Source organism: Nyctibius grandis, chromosome Z, assembly GCF_013368605.1.
Source record: "Nyctibius grandis isolate bNycGra1 chromosome Z, bNycGra1.pri, whole genome shotgun sequence".
NCBI classification, from domain to species: domain Eukaryota; kingdom Metazoa; phylum Chordata; class Aves; order Nyctibiiformes; family Nyctibiidae; genus Nyctibius; species Nyctibius grandis.
Genome location: NC_090695.1, coordinates 98,653,966 through 98,671,850, shown reverse-complemented (window position 1 = coordinate 98,671,850; position 17,885 = coordinate 98,653,966). Strand labels below are relative to the sequence as shown.

The 17,885-nt window shown below is 53.9% G+C and overlaps 1 protein-coding gene across 1 annotated transcript in view; it reads left to right on the top strand.

Annotated features, from left to right (window-relative positions):
• Positions 1 to 17,885, top strand: part of PKD1 (polycystin 1, transient receptor potential channel interacting) — an 86,182-nt gene that overhangs the window by 30,586 nt on the left and 37,711 nt on the right. Inside the window, exons 2-11 of the mRNA XM_068423912.1 lie at positions 4,667 to 4,738; positions 5,327 to 5,398; positions 6,749 to 6,918; positions 8,985 to 9,653; positions 10,130 to 10,313; positions 13,725 to 13,939; positions 14,715 to 14,827; positions 14,910 to 15,036; positions 15,946 to 16,223; positions 16,708 to 17,457. Coding sequence (XP_068280013.1) covers positions 4,667 to 4,738; positions 5,327 to 5,398; positions 6,749 to 6,918; positions 8,985 to 9,653; positions 10,130 to 10,313; positions 13,725 to 13,939; positions 14,715 to 14,827; positions 14,910 to 15,036; positions 15,946 to 16,223; positions 16,708 to 17,457 — 2,650 coding nt within the window. The remainder of the gene's footprint in view (positions 1 to 4,666; positions 4,739 to 5,326; positions 5,399 to 6,748; positions 6,919 to 8,984; positions 9,654 to 10,129; positions 10,314 to 13,724; positions 13,940 to 14,714; positions 14,828 to 14,909; positions 15,037 to 15,945; positions 16,224 to 16,707; positions 17,458 to 17,885) is intronic.

The following is a 17,885-nucleotide window of genomic DNA, read 5'->3' as shown; positions in this document are numbered from 1 at the left end:
AGGTTGTTGCAGTAGGCTTTTGTGGAGCCCAGGCTGGCTCAGGAAGGGGTGGACGGCGTCGTGAGAGGTCGGTCTGTTGGTGGCTGTTAAATGTGACAGTCTGATGCACATCTGGCTCTGAAGGTCCTCTGTCGCTGGCTGCCGAGAGCTGGGAGGTGTGTTGGGGAAGGATCGCTGGCCGGGAGCTTTGCTCGTGCATCTCCATGAACGCCTGGTGCTGGCCACAGCTGGGGATGGGATATGGGGCAGGACAGACCCCTGATCCCAGGGACAGAGCTGTTCCTACGCCCTGCACCCACTCCTGCTGTTAAAACACAGTCGCTGGGCCAAAAAGGGCTTACTTTGGTCACACAAACACAAGGCAAACTCCATTTCAGGGAGGTCTCTCGTGGATCGGGGAAGACTGGCTGGTTGGGGGAGGCTTGTGGGAGAGCCCAGCCTGGCTGATCCACAGGGAGAAAGTGTTTTTCCCCAAAGGACAGGGTCTCTGTGGTGCAGATGCTCTGTGTACTCACCCTGTGTGTCCTGTCGGGCCAGCCCAGCTCAGACAGATGGGCTGGGAGATAGAAAAGCTTTTCCCTTGACTGCAACCTGCACCCAGCAGCCTGGAGGGCTTCATCCCTCCCTCACTGTTGCAGGCCCCTTAGAAGCCACTGTGGAGGCTCCTGTGGATGGAAATACGACTGTACCCAAGCTGCTGTGTTTCCTTAGCACCTCTGGAGCTTCACTGACCCACAGAAATCTTTGTTTTTACTGTGGCTTACAGACCTGGAGCTTCTTTTCTCCTGAACCGTTCAGCCTGCACGCAGGCTCCTCCGCGCAGACGCTTCTCTCCGTCTGTGGATGCTTTTCCCATTACTGTCCTGGCTGGGCTCCACGCACCAAAAGGGCTGGGGAAGGCACAAGCCAGCGCTGCCCCCCTTCCCTCCCCTCCCTTTTTTTGTGCAGTGAAGGCAGAGCGGGCCCACAAATGACATAATGAGAGCATGACATCAGGCTTGGCAGGCGGAGGCGCGCTATACTCTGCTCGGCATTATACGTTCAGCGGAATTAAGCAAAACCCAGCAGTGCACCAAAAAAAGCCTGAACACCCCAGCGCTGCCGAAATACCCGCCGTGGGTGCCCTGGGCTCGCAGCTGCGGGGCTGTGGAGCCCGTGTGAGCATCACGAAGGGACAAAGCGGGCGGCCCCGAGCCCTGCTGCTCGCTCCCATCGACTGGGTGAGGGCACGTCAGTGCTCGGTGCTTTTCACCTCCCGAAGTTAGCGGACCCCGTCTGCAGGAGGTGTGGCTGGAGGTGTTTGGGAGTGATCCGATGGGCTGCGGTTAGCCCTGCGTACACGCAGCCCTGGGGAGGGTCCCTGGGGCACCCAGCGGCACGTGGGAGTTGGTAGCAGAGCTGGGATGGAGCTGAAGGCTCCCAAGGCTCAGGCTGACACCCTCATTACCAGATATTTCCTTATCTGAAGCTTCACCTTCCCAGCTTGACCAGCTCCACTTGGAGAAGAGGTTTATTTAGATGTTCCTTTGCTAGGCAGGTCAGGGAAATGTGTCTGTGTTTGCTGGGGCATGTAGTGAGCTGCAAGGGGGCTCTCCAAGGCATCTTTTGCACAGTTCTTACTCTATACCTTAATCATCGGTGGGTTTTGGTGCCCCTTGTCCCACAGGGTCCTGCAGAGAAGAGGGCCAGCCCTCCCTGCCTCCTCTGGCATGACACAGCTCCATTTTACAGATGTGGAAACTGAGGCAGGATCGAGAAGTTGTGACTTGCCCGTAGCTGCCCTCCGCCAGGCACCACAGCCACACCGATATCCGCTGTGGCACAAATAAACACAATTTTTCTTTCTTCTCGCGGAGAGGGCGGCAGTCTGTGTGCGCGGTGCATTTCAATGGAGGGCCTTGTTTTCTGCTGGCTGCAGCTCTGCTTTGAACCTGCTCCGAATTTCCTCCAGCCTGGCAGTGGGCTGGGAAAACGCAGTCGTGGCACTTTGTGGCACCCAGAGGCTGAGCTCTGTCCCACAGCCTTTGCGCTGGGTTTTATTGCTCAGTGTTTCCTGAGTATTTTTTTTTTCTCCAGCAGCCTGGCTCGGTTCGCAGCCCTCCTTCCCATGCCAGGCAGGCAGATTATGATTTTCCATACAAGTTGGAGAGGGAGCAGCAGGAGAAGGCAAGCAGGCGGCTGGGAGCCCATCTCCCTGACTCGTGGCTGGAGGTGGCAGGCGCTGGCGTCCGCCACCGTTCCTCGCTTCTCCAAGCTGTCCTGTCAGCAGGAGCTCTGCTTCCCTCGCAGGCTCGGCACCAAGGAGGGCTGGGAAGGGTGAAAGCTGGGAGGTTTTGTACCAGTTCCTCATCAGATCATGAAGCCAAGGGTAGAAAATAGGAAGGGAATTGGGCTGTCTGTAGGTAATGGTCGGTTGCCATCTAGTGCCTGGTCTGGGTGGAGGACAGCAGCTTCTCTGCAGGTCCTGGGTGGGGGCTTAGGCTGTGGAAGACAGAGGGTGGGAGCCAAGGTCTTGGGATCCCTTGGAGAGCATGTGAGCTGTAGTTAAGTGACAAAGAGTCAGGGTATGGACAGAGCCTGGGTTAGTTACAGCCTCCAAGGGTGCAGAGCATCTCGCAGCCCCTGCAGCAGCCTCACCTGGGAACGGAGCCCCAGCTTGCTTAATGTCCTGCTTGAGAAGCAGCGAGATGGGAGAGATGGAGCGAAAGGTGCAGAGAGCTGCAGAGGAGGCGGCTGGGCATGGGGCTGGCTGCCCGGTACCCGGCACGGCTCAGGTGCCCGCTCGCTGCTGGTGCCATCTGTGGTGCCAAGAGCTTCGCCCTGCCCTGTGCTCTGCCCCATGCAGCCAGGCAGCGCTTCTGAAGAGGCTCTTTGAAACGCCAAAGCCCTGATTCTGTAGCAGCAGAACGGTTGGGTTTGGAGGTCTCTTTTGTCTGAGCAAGGAGCAAGAAGGCATCAGGGCTGAAACACCATTTCCTTCTGCCCTGGGCTTGAGGTGCTGCCTAAAACCAGAACTGGTTATTTCCAGGTGTTTCAAGGAAGAGAAATAGTTTTACTGGTCTCCCTGTAAGGTAACTGGTTGGTGGTCTGGTCCTTTCCAAAACTGGTCAAGGAATGGGAGGGGGTGCAGAGGCAGAGAACACTGCAGGAGCGGTGGAGCCGGAGTGTCCCTGAGGAAGGATCTCACCTGGCTGGCAGAGCTGGCATTCAGCCCAAGCTGGCCTGTGTGTTTGTCTTGCAAGTGGGAGCTGGAAACGAGTTTGGAGGTGACTTTCGTGTCTCCTGTGCAGAATGTGACTCCCATGGGGTCTGGGTCACTTCAGCACGGGATGCTCTCTGTTCTTTATTGTCCCAGCTGCCTTGAGACAAAAGGATGCTGGCTTGGTCAGATATTTTCGCTAGCATCCTTTTATTTTGCACATTTCTTGGACTTCTTTATTGATGTTGCTGGTGAACTCTTCTGAATCCACTCTCAGCTTGGCAAAGAGCTCCTGGACAGCAAAATCAGGGAAAATAAACCTTTTAAAGAGACATCCATCCCTGTTACTTATCCCCTGAGTTTCCTGGAATCGTACGTAATTTTCCTGCCAGCTTGGCAGAATTCTTTTAATTCGAATAAATGAAGTTCAAATGTCAGATCAAGCCAAGAATTAATTGATCAGGGGGTAAAAATAAAAGGTGAGACAGCAAGGAGAAATTATGGGAAGTGCTTGTAGGAAAAAAGGTGGGGAAGGAGGTGGGTAGGAGAAGGTCTCGTTGACACGGCACGGCTGCGGCTGCGGTGAGTCCAGCTCCGTCCGCCTCCGTAGAGCCCAGCCAGAAATCCTTGAAGGATAATAACCATGGCATGGGCTCGGAGTGAGTGTTTTGATGCTGCTAAAAGAAGGTTTTGGCCAAAGGAGATTAATCTGAAACCAGAGAGTGAAGTTTATGGGGAATGAGTGGAGACTGATGAGTGAAACTTTCACTTCTTAGCTGAGAGACATTTTAAAATCGAAAAAGAGGACGTGGGGCGAGGAGAGCGAGCTGGGCTGGAGGGCAGGGACAGCTCTGCTGTGGATGAGTTGAAGGCTGTTGGTGTTACAGGGAGTGGTCAGAGATTTTTTAAAACAGTATTCCTTTTACAAGGACAATCTAACCTGATTTTAAACAGAAAATATTCCTTGTTACTTCTTTCCTTTTAAGCTTTTCCAAAGAGAGACAAAAAGATCTTTAAAATGCATAAGTTGAACACGTCAATCGTGTCATTAATTGTCAGTTCTTTGGCATTAGAAATGGACTTGGAAGTTCCTCATAAATTTTTTCTCTAAGTTAATTACTACTTTAGTCTAAATTATTTCTTAATTACTTCTTTGAACTTATATTAGGCTCGATTTTTTTTTTAAAAGGATACGTCAAATTTAGTAATTTGTCATGTCTGCAGAGTGGTGTGTGTACGGTGATAGTCCTAATCTGTGTCTACACGGCACAACTTCGAGCAGCAAATGCTTTATAGCTGGGAAAGGTGTTTGCTTTGGCTGGGAGAAATGCTCTGCTTTGACACACCAAACCCTTCCAGCCTCGAGTCTGGATGGAGTTTGGAGAGAGGCTCTTCTAAGGCCTGGTAATGGGGGAATGACAAAACGAAGTCGAAAAAAAAGCTGAAAATTGTGTTTTCTTTCTCTAGGGATCTTTCCAATAACAAGATCAGTGGTTTAGATGTTCAGATGTTCGAAAGCCTGACTTCTCTGGCAAAACTGTAAGTACTGGCTGTGCCCTTCCAGTCCTCCAGCTCACCGTGCACGTTGGAGCGGGTACCTGGAACGCATGCTTGTGTTGCACAAGTCAGCCTTGGTCTTGCTTGGCCTCGTCTGCGGAGCCCCAGATAGGTGTGTCCATGGAGTCCTTCCTCAAGGCATTTAGCCACATGGTCCAGCGAATGACTTGTTCCTTCCTTGACATTCAGAGTCGGGCAGGATTTGACCTGCTGTACTGCTGGCTGGAGAGGAGATCAAGGCAAGAGAATGAGATTTGTCCCAAGATGTGTGTTAGGACATGGAAAATTGTGATAAATCTGTGTTGTCCAAATCCCACTTCTCTTCAGAGGGAATTGGGTACTGAGGGTCCTTTGAGGAGCCTGGCACTAGTGGGGGTAAGGCTCGATGCCCCATTGCCCCCCACACCCTGAGCTGTCCCAAAAACTGCCCAGACTCTCTGTGGGCCAGGAGAAGAGGAGAGCTTTGGCCATTAGCAAACTCACTGGTTAACTAGAGGTTGATCCTGTGTGCTGGCCGGGAAGTTGTTACCAGCATGATGAACTTTCCTTTTCATTTTCCCTCTTTTACAGAGATATAAGCCACAACAAGATTTCTACGTTAGAAGATGGAATATTTGATAATTTATTTAATTTAAGTGAACTGTAAGTTCGTCATCTTTGTTTCCCAGTTCTCTATTTAGACCTTTCCTTGGAGCAGCTCTTCCCTTCATGGTGGGGTGGGTTGCAGCACTATCTTGGGGAGATCTGGGGCATGTACCCAACCAAGCAGCTGCCTTTTGGACTCTCTCCAGTTTCTTCCTCAAGCTGTGTCCTGCTCCTGGGTCCTGTTGGTGCCCTTCAAGCCTAACCTCTTCCCAGACTTTGCTTCTCTCTCCTGGATGCCTCCACTCTTTGCCACTGCCTTCCTGGCTTCCCTGCTCCTCTCCCACACCAGCTCTGCTGAGGGTCTTGTCTCTGGCCGTGCTCCGGGTCACACTTGTGACCTGTTTGTATGGTCACACCTTGGGACTGGGGGATCTGACGAAAAGGGCATTAACGTGTAACACAGGAGACCCTGACTGAGGTGTCTAAGTCGCTTGAAGACACTTGAAGATGTTCTCCCTAAGTGACTCAAGTTCTTAAGCTTATAGTGGTTTTTAATTGAAGTGATTAAAATCTGCGCCGTTATGTGAAGGGCGGTGAGAGGATGTCACACATTTCCAGCAGAGATACATGCAGTGACAGCACAGAGTGGCCATTCTGTGTCTGCCTGAGCCATGGGATTAACTCCTGCAGTCACTCTTGGCAAGCGAGCAGAAAGCTGAACCACCCATCCTCCCTGAAGACAGGACACGAAGGGCATCTGCAGCTCCGCGTTTATGCTTACAAGTGGCACTGAAAGGACAGAGGGGATCCAGGCTGGGTCAGCCTGAGTCTGTCCCTGCTTTCAGTGTCAAAGCCCGGGTGCAGCCCAGCCCAGCCCAGCCCAACAAACAGCTTTCCATCTCTGTCCTGCTCGCAGCTGAACGCCGAAGGCTGTAATTTGGATCAAGCTTAGCTGCAATTAACGTTTCCATCTTTTCGTTAAACTGCCACATGGAAAGATTGTCATTGACTTTGCGTTTCTTTTTTGACAGATCAATTTTATTCTCTTCGCTGTTTTTTAATGGAGCTGTAAATAGTCTCCCTGGGCTGGGGAGGCTGCTGCTGCATCCAATGGCTGTTAGATGGCAGACTTTTAAATATAAGATTGTGTCTGTAATTTACTTCTAATTGCAACAATTATTTGTAGGGTGAAAAAAGTACTTGGAGTACTTGCCTAATTCTAGCCGCTAGAAAAATCATGTTAATTATTGCTTGATTCCCTATTCATTAACTCCCCTCGCAGCTCTTTCTGAAGCTTTTCAGCGGCGTGGCGCAGATGGGAACAGCGAGGGATCTGCACGCGGCTGTAATTAGCGCTTAGCACACGTCAAGTTAATGCCTGACTTCTGTCTGATCTCCCTGCTGCAGAAACTTAAGTTGGAATCCATTTGTGTGCGACTGCAAACTTGCCTGGTTGCCCCGTTGGGTGGAAGACAGACAAGTGAGAGTTCTTCAGGCGTCGGACACGCAGTGTGCCCACCCTCCTGGGGTGGCAAACCTGTCCCTCTTCGATGTCCTCTTCGTCAACGCTTCTTGCGGTAAGGAAACGGGCTGTGGTGGGGGAGATGACTAAACCAGTGGAAACGATGTGCCGAGGGCAGCTGGGATCACATCTAAACCTCTTTAGACCTCAGGTCACCAGTTCTAATCTAGTGGTAGCACACGACTGTACCCTGGTGCCTTAAGGATTGAGTCGGTCACACCAGGGCTGAGATCAGCAAACTCATTACAGACCAATGAATGGCACTAGGCCCATGACCTCCAGCCTTAGGCTGTCCTTCTCTCAAGCTTTTAACAGTCTGACTTTAAGCAGTGAAATCTCGTTGGAGTTGATGGGACCTGAGGACATGCCAAGTGGAATCTTTGCAGGTGACAGGGCTCCATGTCGGGAGCGTTGAGCGAACGCTGCCCCAATCTACAGCCCATCGCCTGCTCCGGGTGCATTTTTGTGGCTGCCTTGGCTAGCAGAGACGTTGGGCAGTGTTTGACTGGAGGGTGGGAGGGAGAGCCCTAAGAAAACGAATCCTGCCTGGATGCTGGGCTGTCTCTGAGTAAGAGAGAGGGAGGGAGAGCGAGTGCTCCCCAACAGGCATCGGGCATCTCCTTTAATGCATGACAGGAGGGTGCAGGGGTGAGGGCTGGGGAGCCAGGGCAGGGGGGAGCCAGCTGAGCTGCCTGGGGCAGTGCTGTGCTCCCCAGGGCCAAAACCCACTGGTGGTTGCTCTGCTTTCCCCAGCAAAGTTACCCCAGCCCGGCAGCACCTTGGAGGAGTTATCAAGGGGGATAAAACACCAGCACTGTTATTCCCCTTGACAGTTGTTTCCCTCTTGAACTACTTCAAATCAGTGTGGAAACGATAATGTGAGGCTGTCTTCTGGTAATTCAGTGTAAAGGGAGTAGGCTGGGGACAGCCTGCCAGCTACTGGCAGCTCTTCCTGACCAGCAGGGAATGAAGAAGTATGACCAGGCTGGTGTTAAAAAGCAAAGTAGTTCCCATGCCGTGGCCCTCCTCACGGGATTTTTCTGAAGAAAAGTGGCTCAGCGATTGCAGGAGGGCCGGCAGAGCGCCGGACAGCGGGATGGGTTCGACACGGGAAGATCACGCAAGGCTGGAGCTGTGGAGATGTTTGGGGGGAGATGTTGTAGCAACGAGCAGAAACAGAGGAGCAGACGTGGCTGGGCTGCGTGGGCAGCGCTGGAGAGGAGGCCAGGCCGTCCCAGCTGGGCTGCGGCTGTGCACGCCGCGGGGGCCCTGCCTGGGTGTCTGTGGCAGAGCAACGTCCCGGCCCTTGCAAGCCGGTGAGGGGGAGGTAAACTCAAGGGAATGAGCTGTGGCTCTGGCGTGGCTGCCATCATCGTACGTGCCTGTTGTGTCCATGCACACGCGTGTGTGCTCCCTGTAGCCAGGCACGTGTTGTTTCTGTGCGTCCTTCCCGTGGGTGCATACGTGTGCGTCCTTCCAGAGCCCTCGGTGCAGGCTGTGTGGGGCATTGCTCCCTTCTCCAGCACCAGATTTTGCCTGCAAGTAGGTGGGAAGCTCTTGGCTCTCCCAAGGAGGAAGGTGGCTGCAGAGGCTGCCCAGCTGCAGCGTGGGCCTGGTGAAGAGTCCGGTGGTGTTTCCCTCATGCCCCCAACGTGCCACTCTGCCCAAGTGGGTTTGGTTGTGGGCTTGTTGCTGGAAGGCCCAGGCACCACGCAGTGAAACGTGCTGCACCAGACCAAGCTGAGGCACAGCCAAGGGACAACTTTTTGTCTTGGTGGCTACTCCTGGGGGCTCCTTTGAGGATCAGACCCCGTGGCTCCATATCCCATGGGACTGTCAGGCTCTCCAAAGACTCGTTTTATTTACTGGGTGTTGCTGCTCCATAAATCTGTGTGACTGGCTTGTTATTTCTGTCATCATTAATTAGCGTAAAGAGTTCAGAAATCATTGCTGAGGGATTAAAGACCTCCCAGGCAAGTATGAAAAAGGGAAATGCTGGGAGTAGGAGCCGCCCAGGAGAAGTCCCTTCCCAGGAGCGTGGGGTAGTGTCTCTTGGAGGGTTTCACCAAGCCATGGCTTCACAGTATCAGTTTGCAAGAGGATCTTCTGTTCTTTCCCCAGGAGCGCAATACATAACGTGTCTGACGAGCAACGACACTGAAGAGGCTGAACTTGTCATCCTCTTCACGTCTGTTCACCCTGGGAACCTCACTGAGGAGACCTGCAGTGCCCTCTGTTATGCCGAAGACCAGGAATACGGCGGGTTCAGCCCCCAGGGGCAGTGTTTGTGTGGTACTGCCCAGGAAACGAACTCTTCCTCCGGTTGTTTGCCGTTTTGCACTGAGCATTTGTCCGGGCAGGCCTGTGGTGGCCCATCACTCGTCCCCTCTCCCTTCCAGGCACAGCTGCTTGTGTCTTTCACAGGACTCCAGCCCCGGTACAGCCTACACCAGGCCGTGCTCTTCAATGTCAGTATTCCCATTGCTGTCAGCACTTTACTGTGGGAATTTGGGGACCAGACAGAGGTTCTCAACACCACTGGAAATGCAGCTGTCCACACGTATGCCTTACCTGGGCAGTACAACGTCACTGCCACCATCTTCGTGGGCACCAAGGTCTTATACGTGCAGGCAGAAACTGAGGTGGTGTCTTCACCCCAGCAGTTAGAACTGCAGTGTCCTTCCTTGGTCACGACAAATGAGAGTCTGGACATACGGATCCGCAACAGAGGTGGCACTGGCCTCGCGGTGTTGTATGGTATCACCGCCGAGGCTGGAGAGCTGGGCAGAGGTAAGCAGGGTTGGCTGGGTGGGTGCTGGGCAAGGGAAGGGTGGCACTGGGTCCTGGACCTTCTCTTTCCGTTCCTTCCCCATGAGGAGCACGGGATGACTCCTTTGGGCACTCATCGAATCACAGACTGGTTTGGGTTGGAAGGGACCTTAAAGATCATCCAGTTCCAACCCCCTGCCATGGGCAGGGACACCTTCCACCAGACCAGGTTGCTCCAAGCCCCATCTAACCTGGCCTTGAACACCTCCAGGGAGGGGGCAGCCACAACTTCACTCCTTGCTACCCTGGCTGGCCAGGCAGCGTTTTGCACTGTCCTGGGCCAAGAAGGTGACTGCACAGAGTGCACTTCAACAGCGAAGGGGATTTATGGGCTTCAAGAAGGACAGGACATTCCTGGAGCTTTGCTCCCCAGACTGGATTGGGGTGTGTGGGCCCATAGAAAGGACATCACACTTGTGTTCTTCTCCCTCATGCAGCAGTTCACCCCATGTGTCCCCCTGATGCCTTGGTTTTCCCGGGCAATAACCACTGCTACCAGCTGGTGGTGGAGAAGGCTGAGTGGCTGGAGGCCCAGCAGCACTGCCAGGAGCACGGCAACGGAGAGCTGGCTTTTGTGAGCAGCCCCGAGATCCAGAGCTTCTTGGTCGCTCATGTCATCAGGTAAGTGAGGAGGGTAAGGGTTAAGATCTCCTAGGGACAGGTCTGGTGTTCCTGGGGTCACATCTGCAGATGGATCTGGAGAGAGGGTCCTGCCGAGCCCAGCAGCAGGCAGCCCTGTGAGGCTGGAGAGACACACGGGTCCAGGCTGAACACAGGGAGATGGCAGGGGTGAGGCTGCTGGACAAAGAGGAGGAATAAGCAGAGCTTGAGCCCGTGCTGAACTTGGCTTCTCTGCTTAAAAGCTGTGGAAGGAGGAAGAGGAATGGGGCAGAAAGGCTGTAAGTCAGCACTGGGAGTTGTGGGATTGCTGCTGGTGGGCGTCTTGTACTCTACGTCTGTGCCCGTGGGTGCATCTGAGATGGTGCAGAGAGGTGCAGGGTTGGGAGCAGACAGGGCTGGGCTGAGCAGACCTTCCACCTGGGAGCTCAGCAGAATCTGCACGCTCGGGTTGGGCGGTGGAGAGGGTCAGGTGCTCATGTCCAGAGGGTGTTTGGCTGCCAGGAAGGGCCTGGGGGTGACCTTGCAACCAGCTCCCTCCATCAGCAGAAGGACGGCTGGATTGTCCCGTGAGTGACACCGTGGCATCCAGCAGCCGCTCTAGCAAAGCCCAGGGCAGTGCTGCCATCCTGCCTCCCAGCTGGGATCCCGCACCCCCCCAGACACAGCCTGAGCACAGGCCTCTTCCCCTCTTCTTTCTCCCCCTGAGAAGGAGCAGTGCTCCTCTCCCAGGGTCAGGCTCCAGCAGCATCTGCTCCACCTCAGCACTCAGCCTGTGTAAACAGAGAGCACTGAACGTGTCGGCCTCTGGTTAAATCCACCCCTCTAAGTGCCCTTTCTGCAAGCAGCCGTGGAGGGGGAGCACGACCAGGAGAGCTTTCAGGGGCCTGACAGCTCTTGTCAGTGCGCCCAGATGCAGATGTTGGAGATGGCCTCTTCATAAACACGGCTCAGAAAGCGCTTGTGAAGGGAGCAGCTGGAGGTGACGTAGGCTTGGAGCGGCCCCGCTGAAGGCCTGACAGCCCCTTCTTCCCCAGCTTGTGTCCTTGCCCTGTTCCCTTCACACTGGGATTCATCTGAGATCCCAAACGTGGTCCCTGCTCCGGGGAAGAGGGGTCTGTCCCTCCCCGCTCTCCGTTACCGGCCGTTGCGTGCAGGGGTTTGATGGACCGCAGCACAAGGACATCATGAGACCTCAGAAGGGAACGAGCCGCCCAAGCTGTTTCCCAGCTGCTGCCCCACGTTGCTCTTCTCCCCAGCCCCCTTTATTTCATGTATTTATTTTATTAATCCATTCAGATAAACATGAATGAGGCAGTTCCAGGACGCGATTTCCCTGGCGATAAAAGACCGATGAGCCGAGCCGCAGGTTTTTGGATCGTGCAGCCTCTGTAGGTTCTTGTGGGAAAATGACAGAAGCACAAATCTGTTTCCCGTTAAAGGGTGCAGCAGCGAGGATGGCTCTTCCCTCTCCCTCCTGTCGTCTGATGGCCTCCCCTCCCTGCCTCCAGAGCAGAGTGCTCCAGCCCGCACCCCTGCCAGGGGACCCCGCTTTCCCCTCCGAGGCAGCGCAGGGAGCCCCTCTCTCCTTCCCGGCCTCCTCAGCCTTCGTTCTGCTCCTGCTGCCCCGAGCAGGGCGGCTGGTTCCTTCCTCGGAGGCAGAGGGATGCCCACATCTTGCTTCAAAAAAGGATGTCGAGAGTCCTCTTGTTGCTCTCTGCAGGGTGACGGGCCGCGCCGTGGGGCAGGGGGGGGAGCAAGCCAGCCAGCCTTTTCCTTTTTTTTTCTTCTTTTTTTTATTTTTTTGATGACTTGCAGTTAGATCATAGCTGGAATTAGAAAAGGAAAATGTCTACCGAGTTTTACTGATGGCAGCAAACAGGCGGTTTCCGAGCCTGTTCTCCCTAATCCCCCGCCAGCGGTTCGGGAGCAGAGCACAGCGGTTATTTATTTTTTAATCTTATTTGCAATGAAAACTACTGATTCACGGAACAGTTATTTTTGTCGTCGTTTTTCGGCGTGCCCTCGTTAATCATTTCATCTGGTGGGAGCCCAGTGGTGGAGAGACACCCGTTATCTCCCCGGTCTGCTCCCGGTACCACCCTGGGAGCACCCTGGCACGGAGGGGCAAGGCCGTGGCAGGATTGATGGCAGGAGGGAGCGTGGGGAGGCAGCTGGGGGCTTTGGGGGTGCACGGTGAGGCCGTTCCCCCCCCCCCAAAGTTAATGGGGAACAAATGCCTTGCTTTCTGCTGGGTGTGATTAGAAACAGTTGTCCGGGCGGTTTGTGGCTATGAAAGGCCGCTCAGCGCTTTCCAGCAGCGTCTCTGCTGGGCTTCAGCCACTTGCCAAGTGTGGAAGGGACATTTCATCTCTCTCAAGTGTTCCTGGCAGTTCCCTGTGTTTGTGGGGTTCATCTGCCCGCAGGGCTTTGGCCTCTGCTCCTGGTGTCTCATCCCCCCGTGGCTGCGGCCTTCCCGTGGGGGCCGAGGAGCTGGAGGTCTCCCGGGAGCTCCATCAGAGATCCCTGCCTGGAACAGGCGCTCCCGTAACCGGCACCATCCGAGGGTTCATCCTGCACTGGTGCCAGTTCCACTTGACTAGAGGCAAATTCTAGATCTGCACAAACGAAGCACAAGTTTTCTAAAGGATGCAGCGTTTTCATAGAATCGCAGAATCCCAGACTGGTTTGGGTTGGAAGGGACCTTAAAGCCCATCCAGTTCCAACCCCCTGCCATGGGCAGGGACACCTTCCACCAGACCAGGTTGCTCCCAACCCCATCCAACCTGGCCTTGAGCACTGCCAGGGAGGGGGCAGCCACAGCTTCTCTGGGCAGCCTGGGCCAGGGTCTCACCACCCTCACAGCAAAGAATTTCTTCCTCAGATCTCATCTCAATCTCCCCTCTTTCAGTTTAAAACCGTTCCCCCTCGTCCTGTCACTCCTTGCCCTTGTAAAAAGCCCCTCTCCAGCTTTCCTGTAGCCCCTTCAGGGACTGGACGGCTGCTGTTTCAGACAGTTTTGTATGACTGTGCCATTCCGCTTAAGCCATGACTCAGGACGGGCTTAAGAGTGTCTGTGAGGGTCGTTCAACCTGCAGTGCAGGCGGGCGCTTTGCCCCTGCTTTGTCAGAGGGCAGGTGGCTTTTTGTAGCCCTTAGGACAGAGGTTTGCAGGGCTGGGAGATAGCAGGATGGTGTGTCGTGGAGGAGCTGGAACTGAAGAGCCAGGTTCTGGTGGTAGAATGGATATTGAGATCCTCTAGTAACTAAAAGGCTGCAGCTTGTGACACCTGGATGAAGCTGTTGTTGTTAAGATTATTATTTTCATGGAGAACCATAGATGGCATCTGTCCCAGATCTTTCTAATACTTATGATTTCCTGAAATCCTTCCCCCTTCTTTTTTATTTTTTGAAGGAGCCTCGATGTCTGGATTGGATTCAATGATTTTGCAAGCACTGGAGCACAGCAAAGAGGCGAAGGATTTAATCTGGAGAGCTGTCAGAACTGGCTGCCAGGAGAGCCCCATCCGTCCAACGCTGACCACTGCGTCCGGATGGGCCCAACGGGCCAGTGTAACACAGACCTCTGCATGGCCAAGCACAGCTACGTCTGCGAGTACAAGCCAAAAGGTGGGCTCTGCTGCTCTGCTGCCCGCTGGCATCGTGGGCAGGCGAGCATCCTGCTCGGTGGGCCACGGGAAAATGGGGCTGCGTGGAGGGGGTCATCCAGAGCACCACCCAGAGCAGGTGGGACTGGCAGCAACCACGATGTGCTCAACAGAGGCTTGACTGATGAACTTTCAGAAACGTGGCCTCGGCCTGATGGGAAGAATTTGGCCCACTCCAATCTTTGCCATCAAGAGAAGCAGAGAGAGGGGCAAAGCTCTGAGGCAGAGCTTTGGAAATAGCTTTTCTCTCTTATTTGAGCAGTCTCTGCTGCTGCCAGGATCTGAGGCCACGGTGCTGCCTTGGTGACCCTTGCCGTCCTTCTGTGGCATCTTGTAGTTTGTGAGATATTGGGGTCTGGTGACTTCAAAGGCTATAGGGCCGTGGAGATCATTAGGTGAGCTTTTATGTGGAATGGGGAGGATGGGGAGTGCATCTCGTGCTCAAAAATGCAAAGTAAACCATGGGGTGTTGGAAGGGAGAAGTGTTTGCAGAGTTCCTAGAAGTCAAAATTGCTGAGAGTTGCGAATGCAAACATGACTTGTGCAGGATGAGAAAGAAATCAAAACACCTCTAAGGAGAAGAAGGGAACTCCAGGATTACAGCAGCTGCTTCCTGAGTGGTCCAAGCCCTGCTGCACCTCTGCTCCATGGTGTGAGCAGGCATGAGCAGGGTGAGGGAACAGCTTCAGGCCTTGCTGAGTCTCATGGGCTTTGTTCAAATATTTCCTTTGTAACAGGAGTTCTCTTGAATGCTGAAAACTTCTTTGTGGGAGACCCTGTGTTTGACACACGTGAGGCTGTGAAGAACGTGACAGAAGACGTGCTGTCAGCTCCGTGGGAAGCTGCGGAGGTGAGAAGGGTTTGCTCACCCTCCTGCTGCAGAGGGGGCCCAGGGAGACGCAGGCAGGTGAGAGCCCGGTGTCGTTTTGCAGGTGATGGTGTTCCCTGAGCTGGCCTTCAGGCACGAGGGGTATTTGACTTCCCTGGAGTTTGTGACACAGGAGCTGCATCAGCCCGTCCAAGTGAGGTTCCAGGTGCACAGACCAACAGATGGAGAAGGTGAGGCATCTCCTCTCGCCGCTGCTGACACCATCAGGGCCATGGCAAACCGAGTGCATGTGGCCTTTTTGTGGCCCCTCTGTCTTCAAAGCAGAAGCTTTGAAGCCTTAAAGGCTCAGAGATTTGGTTCTGTTTTTTGAGGAGACTAAAGTGCCAAATGTGCAGGTGTGGTTGGACAGCCTGAGGCTGCCTTGGAGAAGTGGTTGTCCTGGATAAACTAATAGAGGGAGAAACCTGTCCCAAGGCGTGAAGAAAATGTGAGTGTAAGGAACATGTGTAGAAGTGAATTAATCTTCGGAGCTGTACTTTTGTACCTTGGGAAGACACGACATGGCAAGTGGGAATGTGTTCTGGTCCATCTGGCCCCACAGGTTAACGAGGAAGAACATTTTCCTGAGCCCATTTCTTCCTGATGGATGAGATAATCTAATAAGCCTTTTATTCCTTGTACAACAGCTCAATAGTCTCAGTTTTGGCAACAGTTAATTTTGCAGCAGAGTGTTTGCTGTAGCCATAGGGTTGGCTGGTTACAAAAGGATATTTTTTGACACTGAAAAGCTGATACTTTGACATGGAAACATTAACTTAAGTTGCTTAATGTGTTTTCAATGTCAAAGCCAGCTCTGCTTTTGCTTGGACTTGCTCTTGCTTGAACGTAGATCTCTTTTAGATTGCAAATTGGTGCATTCTCACTGGAAAACAGACTAACTTTGTTTTGAACAATCTTTGTGCCTTTGTGAAATTTGCCTGTAGAACAGGACACTTCTCTCACATGGTTCCAGGCCGCGTTGGCAGTTGCAGCTTTTACTAAGAGTGGTGAAAAATGGTGAATTTGGAGTGAAGGAGGAGTGCACTAGAAGTGTTACTTGTCAGAATGGTGATCTTTGCTTTCTCTTTCACTTCTTCCAGACTACCAGGAGGGAAAAAATGCTACAGAACCATTCCACACTGCTCAGGATGATGGGAACTGGACTCTACTGGAATGTCCTCCTGGTTTCCAGTGGTGTCATTTGACTGATTTGTGCTCGTCACTAAACAACTGCTGCAACGCGACCGAGTGTGCCAACAGTTCTCTTGCCAGCAGCCCTGCCCCCGTGTCCCTTCAGCACAATGAAAGCCAGCTCAGCTATGAACTCATCCAGGAATTTCTCTTCACGATACCAGCTGGCCCTTCTTCCCAGTATCTGGTCAGTGTTTATTAGCTGCTGTAACCAGTGAGTAGGTGGGGCAGTTTTCTCTTGAGTGCTTTGGGTAAATAAGGAATTGTTCCCAGTTTGCACATGGAGATACTGAAGTCCATTCAAATGCAATGTCTTCCCCAGTGTCACACATGCCACCACTTTCTGTCCTCCCTGCTCTGAGCCAGGGACTCCCTGCAGTAACCTGTTGCAGTGGCACAGCTGGTCAAAGCTGTGCAGGTTTCCTGGGCTGTTCCCCTTGCACTTACGTGGTGGAGACAGAGCATAAAGCTGACTTCATGTTAGTGTGTTTGATTCAGAGTGGCCAAGGAGAGCAGCGTGGTGAAATGTCTCCCCACGCTGTGCTTGGATCTGCGGCTTTTCTGTTGGTTTCCCCTTGGCAGTAACTCCAGCTGTCTTGCCCAGGCAAGAGCTGGGTGCTGAGTGCTCTTCATTTGAGGCATTAATCCAAAAATATCTCCTCTCTCTGCAGGTCACATTGAGAAAAGAAAGTATTTTTGTCAGGGCCGAGGACATCTTCAGTATCCAGCACAACGCAGGCGTGGGCTCACTCCTCCAGTGCCAGCCAAGTGTCACGTCCCCTTACAGAACCAACGTCTTGAGCACGAACTCTTCAGAGTGGGCACTTGGCCTGTCAGACGGCTCCCTCGGTGCCACCTGGCTAAACAACACCGTGTGCTCTCTCCGCGTTCGCTACGCCGAGGAGCAGCTGGTCCCGGTGGTCAGCCCCCACAACGCGGGGCTGGAGCACCCAGGTCGCTACGCGGTCAGAGCCAGCGTGGACAACGGGGTCTTCAGCGCCAACCTGTCTTGCAGTTTCTGGGTGGCTTCCCGGGTGTCAGGCCTGCGTGTCATCCACCCCGCTCCCCAGGGCAGCAGGGTCTACCTGCCGTCCAACCACACTACCCTGGTCATCAAGCTCTCCTCGGGGGTGAACGCCACAGCTAGCTGGCTAGGAGACAGCCACGCTTTCCCCTTCGAGGGGTCCTGCCCAGCGGCTGTCCTACCGCTGACAGCAGAGTGTGCCAGGGAGACCAACGACACCTGGTTTGCTGTGGTCAGCCTGAGCGGCCTCAGGGAAGGGGTGAGCACCCACGTGCTCGTTGCGGAGAACGCCGTGAGCTCCCAGAACATCACGGTCACGGTGAAAGTGGAGGAGCCCATCCGCGGGCTGCGGGCCACCCCTGACCCTGAGAGCAGAGTCCTGCTGAACACACGAGTGGTGAGTGGTTTGCTGCTGCTTTTAATTCAGTAGTGTTTTTAGCCTTTACCACTAACGGCGTGTGTTTGGCTCACGAGGAGGGCTGGGGCTCGGCTCCACGCTGGTGGGGTGTAGCACGGCTTGCTGCTGCGCGCTGGCTCCCAGGCCGTGCAGACCGCGCTGCTGCAGACATGGGCATGTGGCAGAAAGCTCTGGTGCTCTGCAGCAGGAAGGCAGCTCAGCTGTACAGTCACTGTAATTCCCTCAGAGGTAAGGCAGCACCTCCTGCGAGGGGGAACTGGCTTTCCAGTTGCACAGAAAACTGGAGGCCTTATGAAAGGCCAGTATTTACAGAATCAGTGAGGTTGGAAGAGCCCTCTGGGCTCATCGAGTCCAACCGTTGCCCTGACACCACCATGGCAACTAGACCAGGGCACTAAGTGCCATGT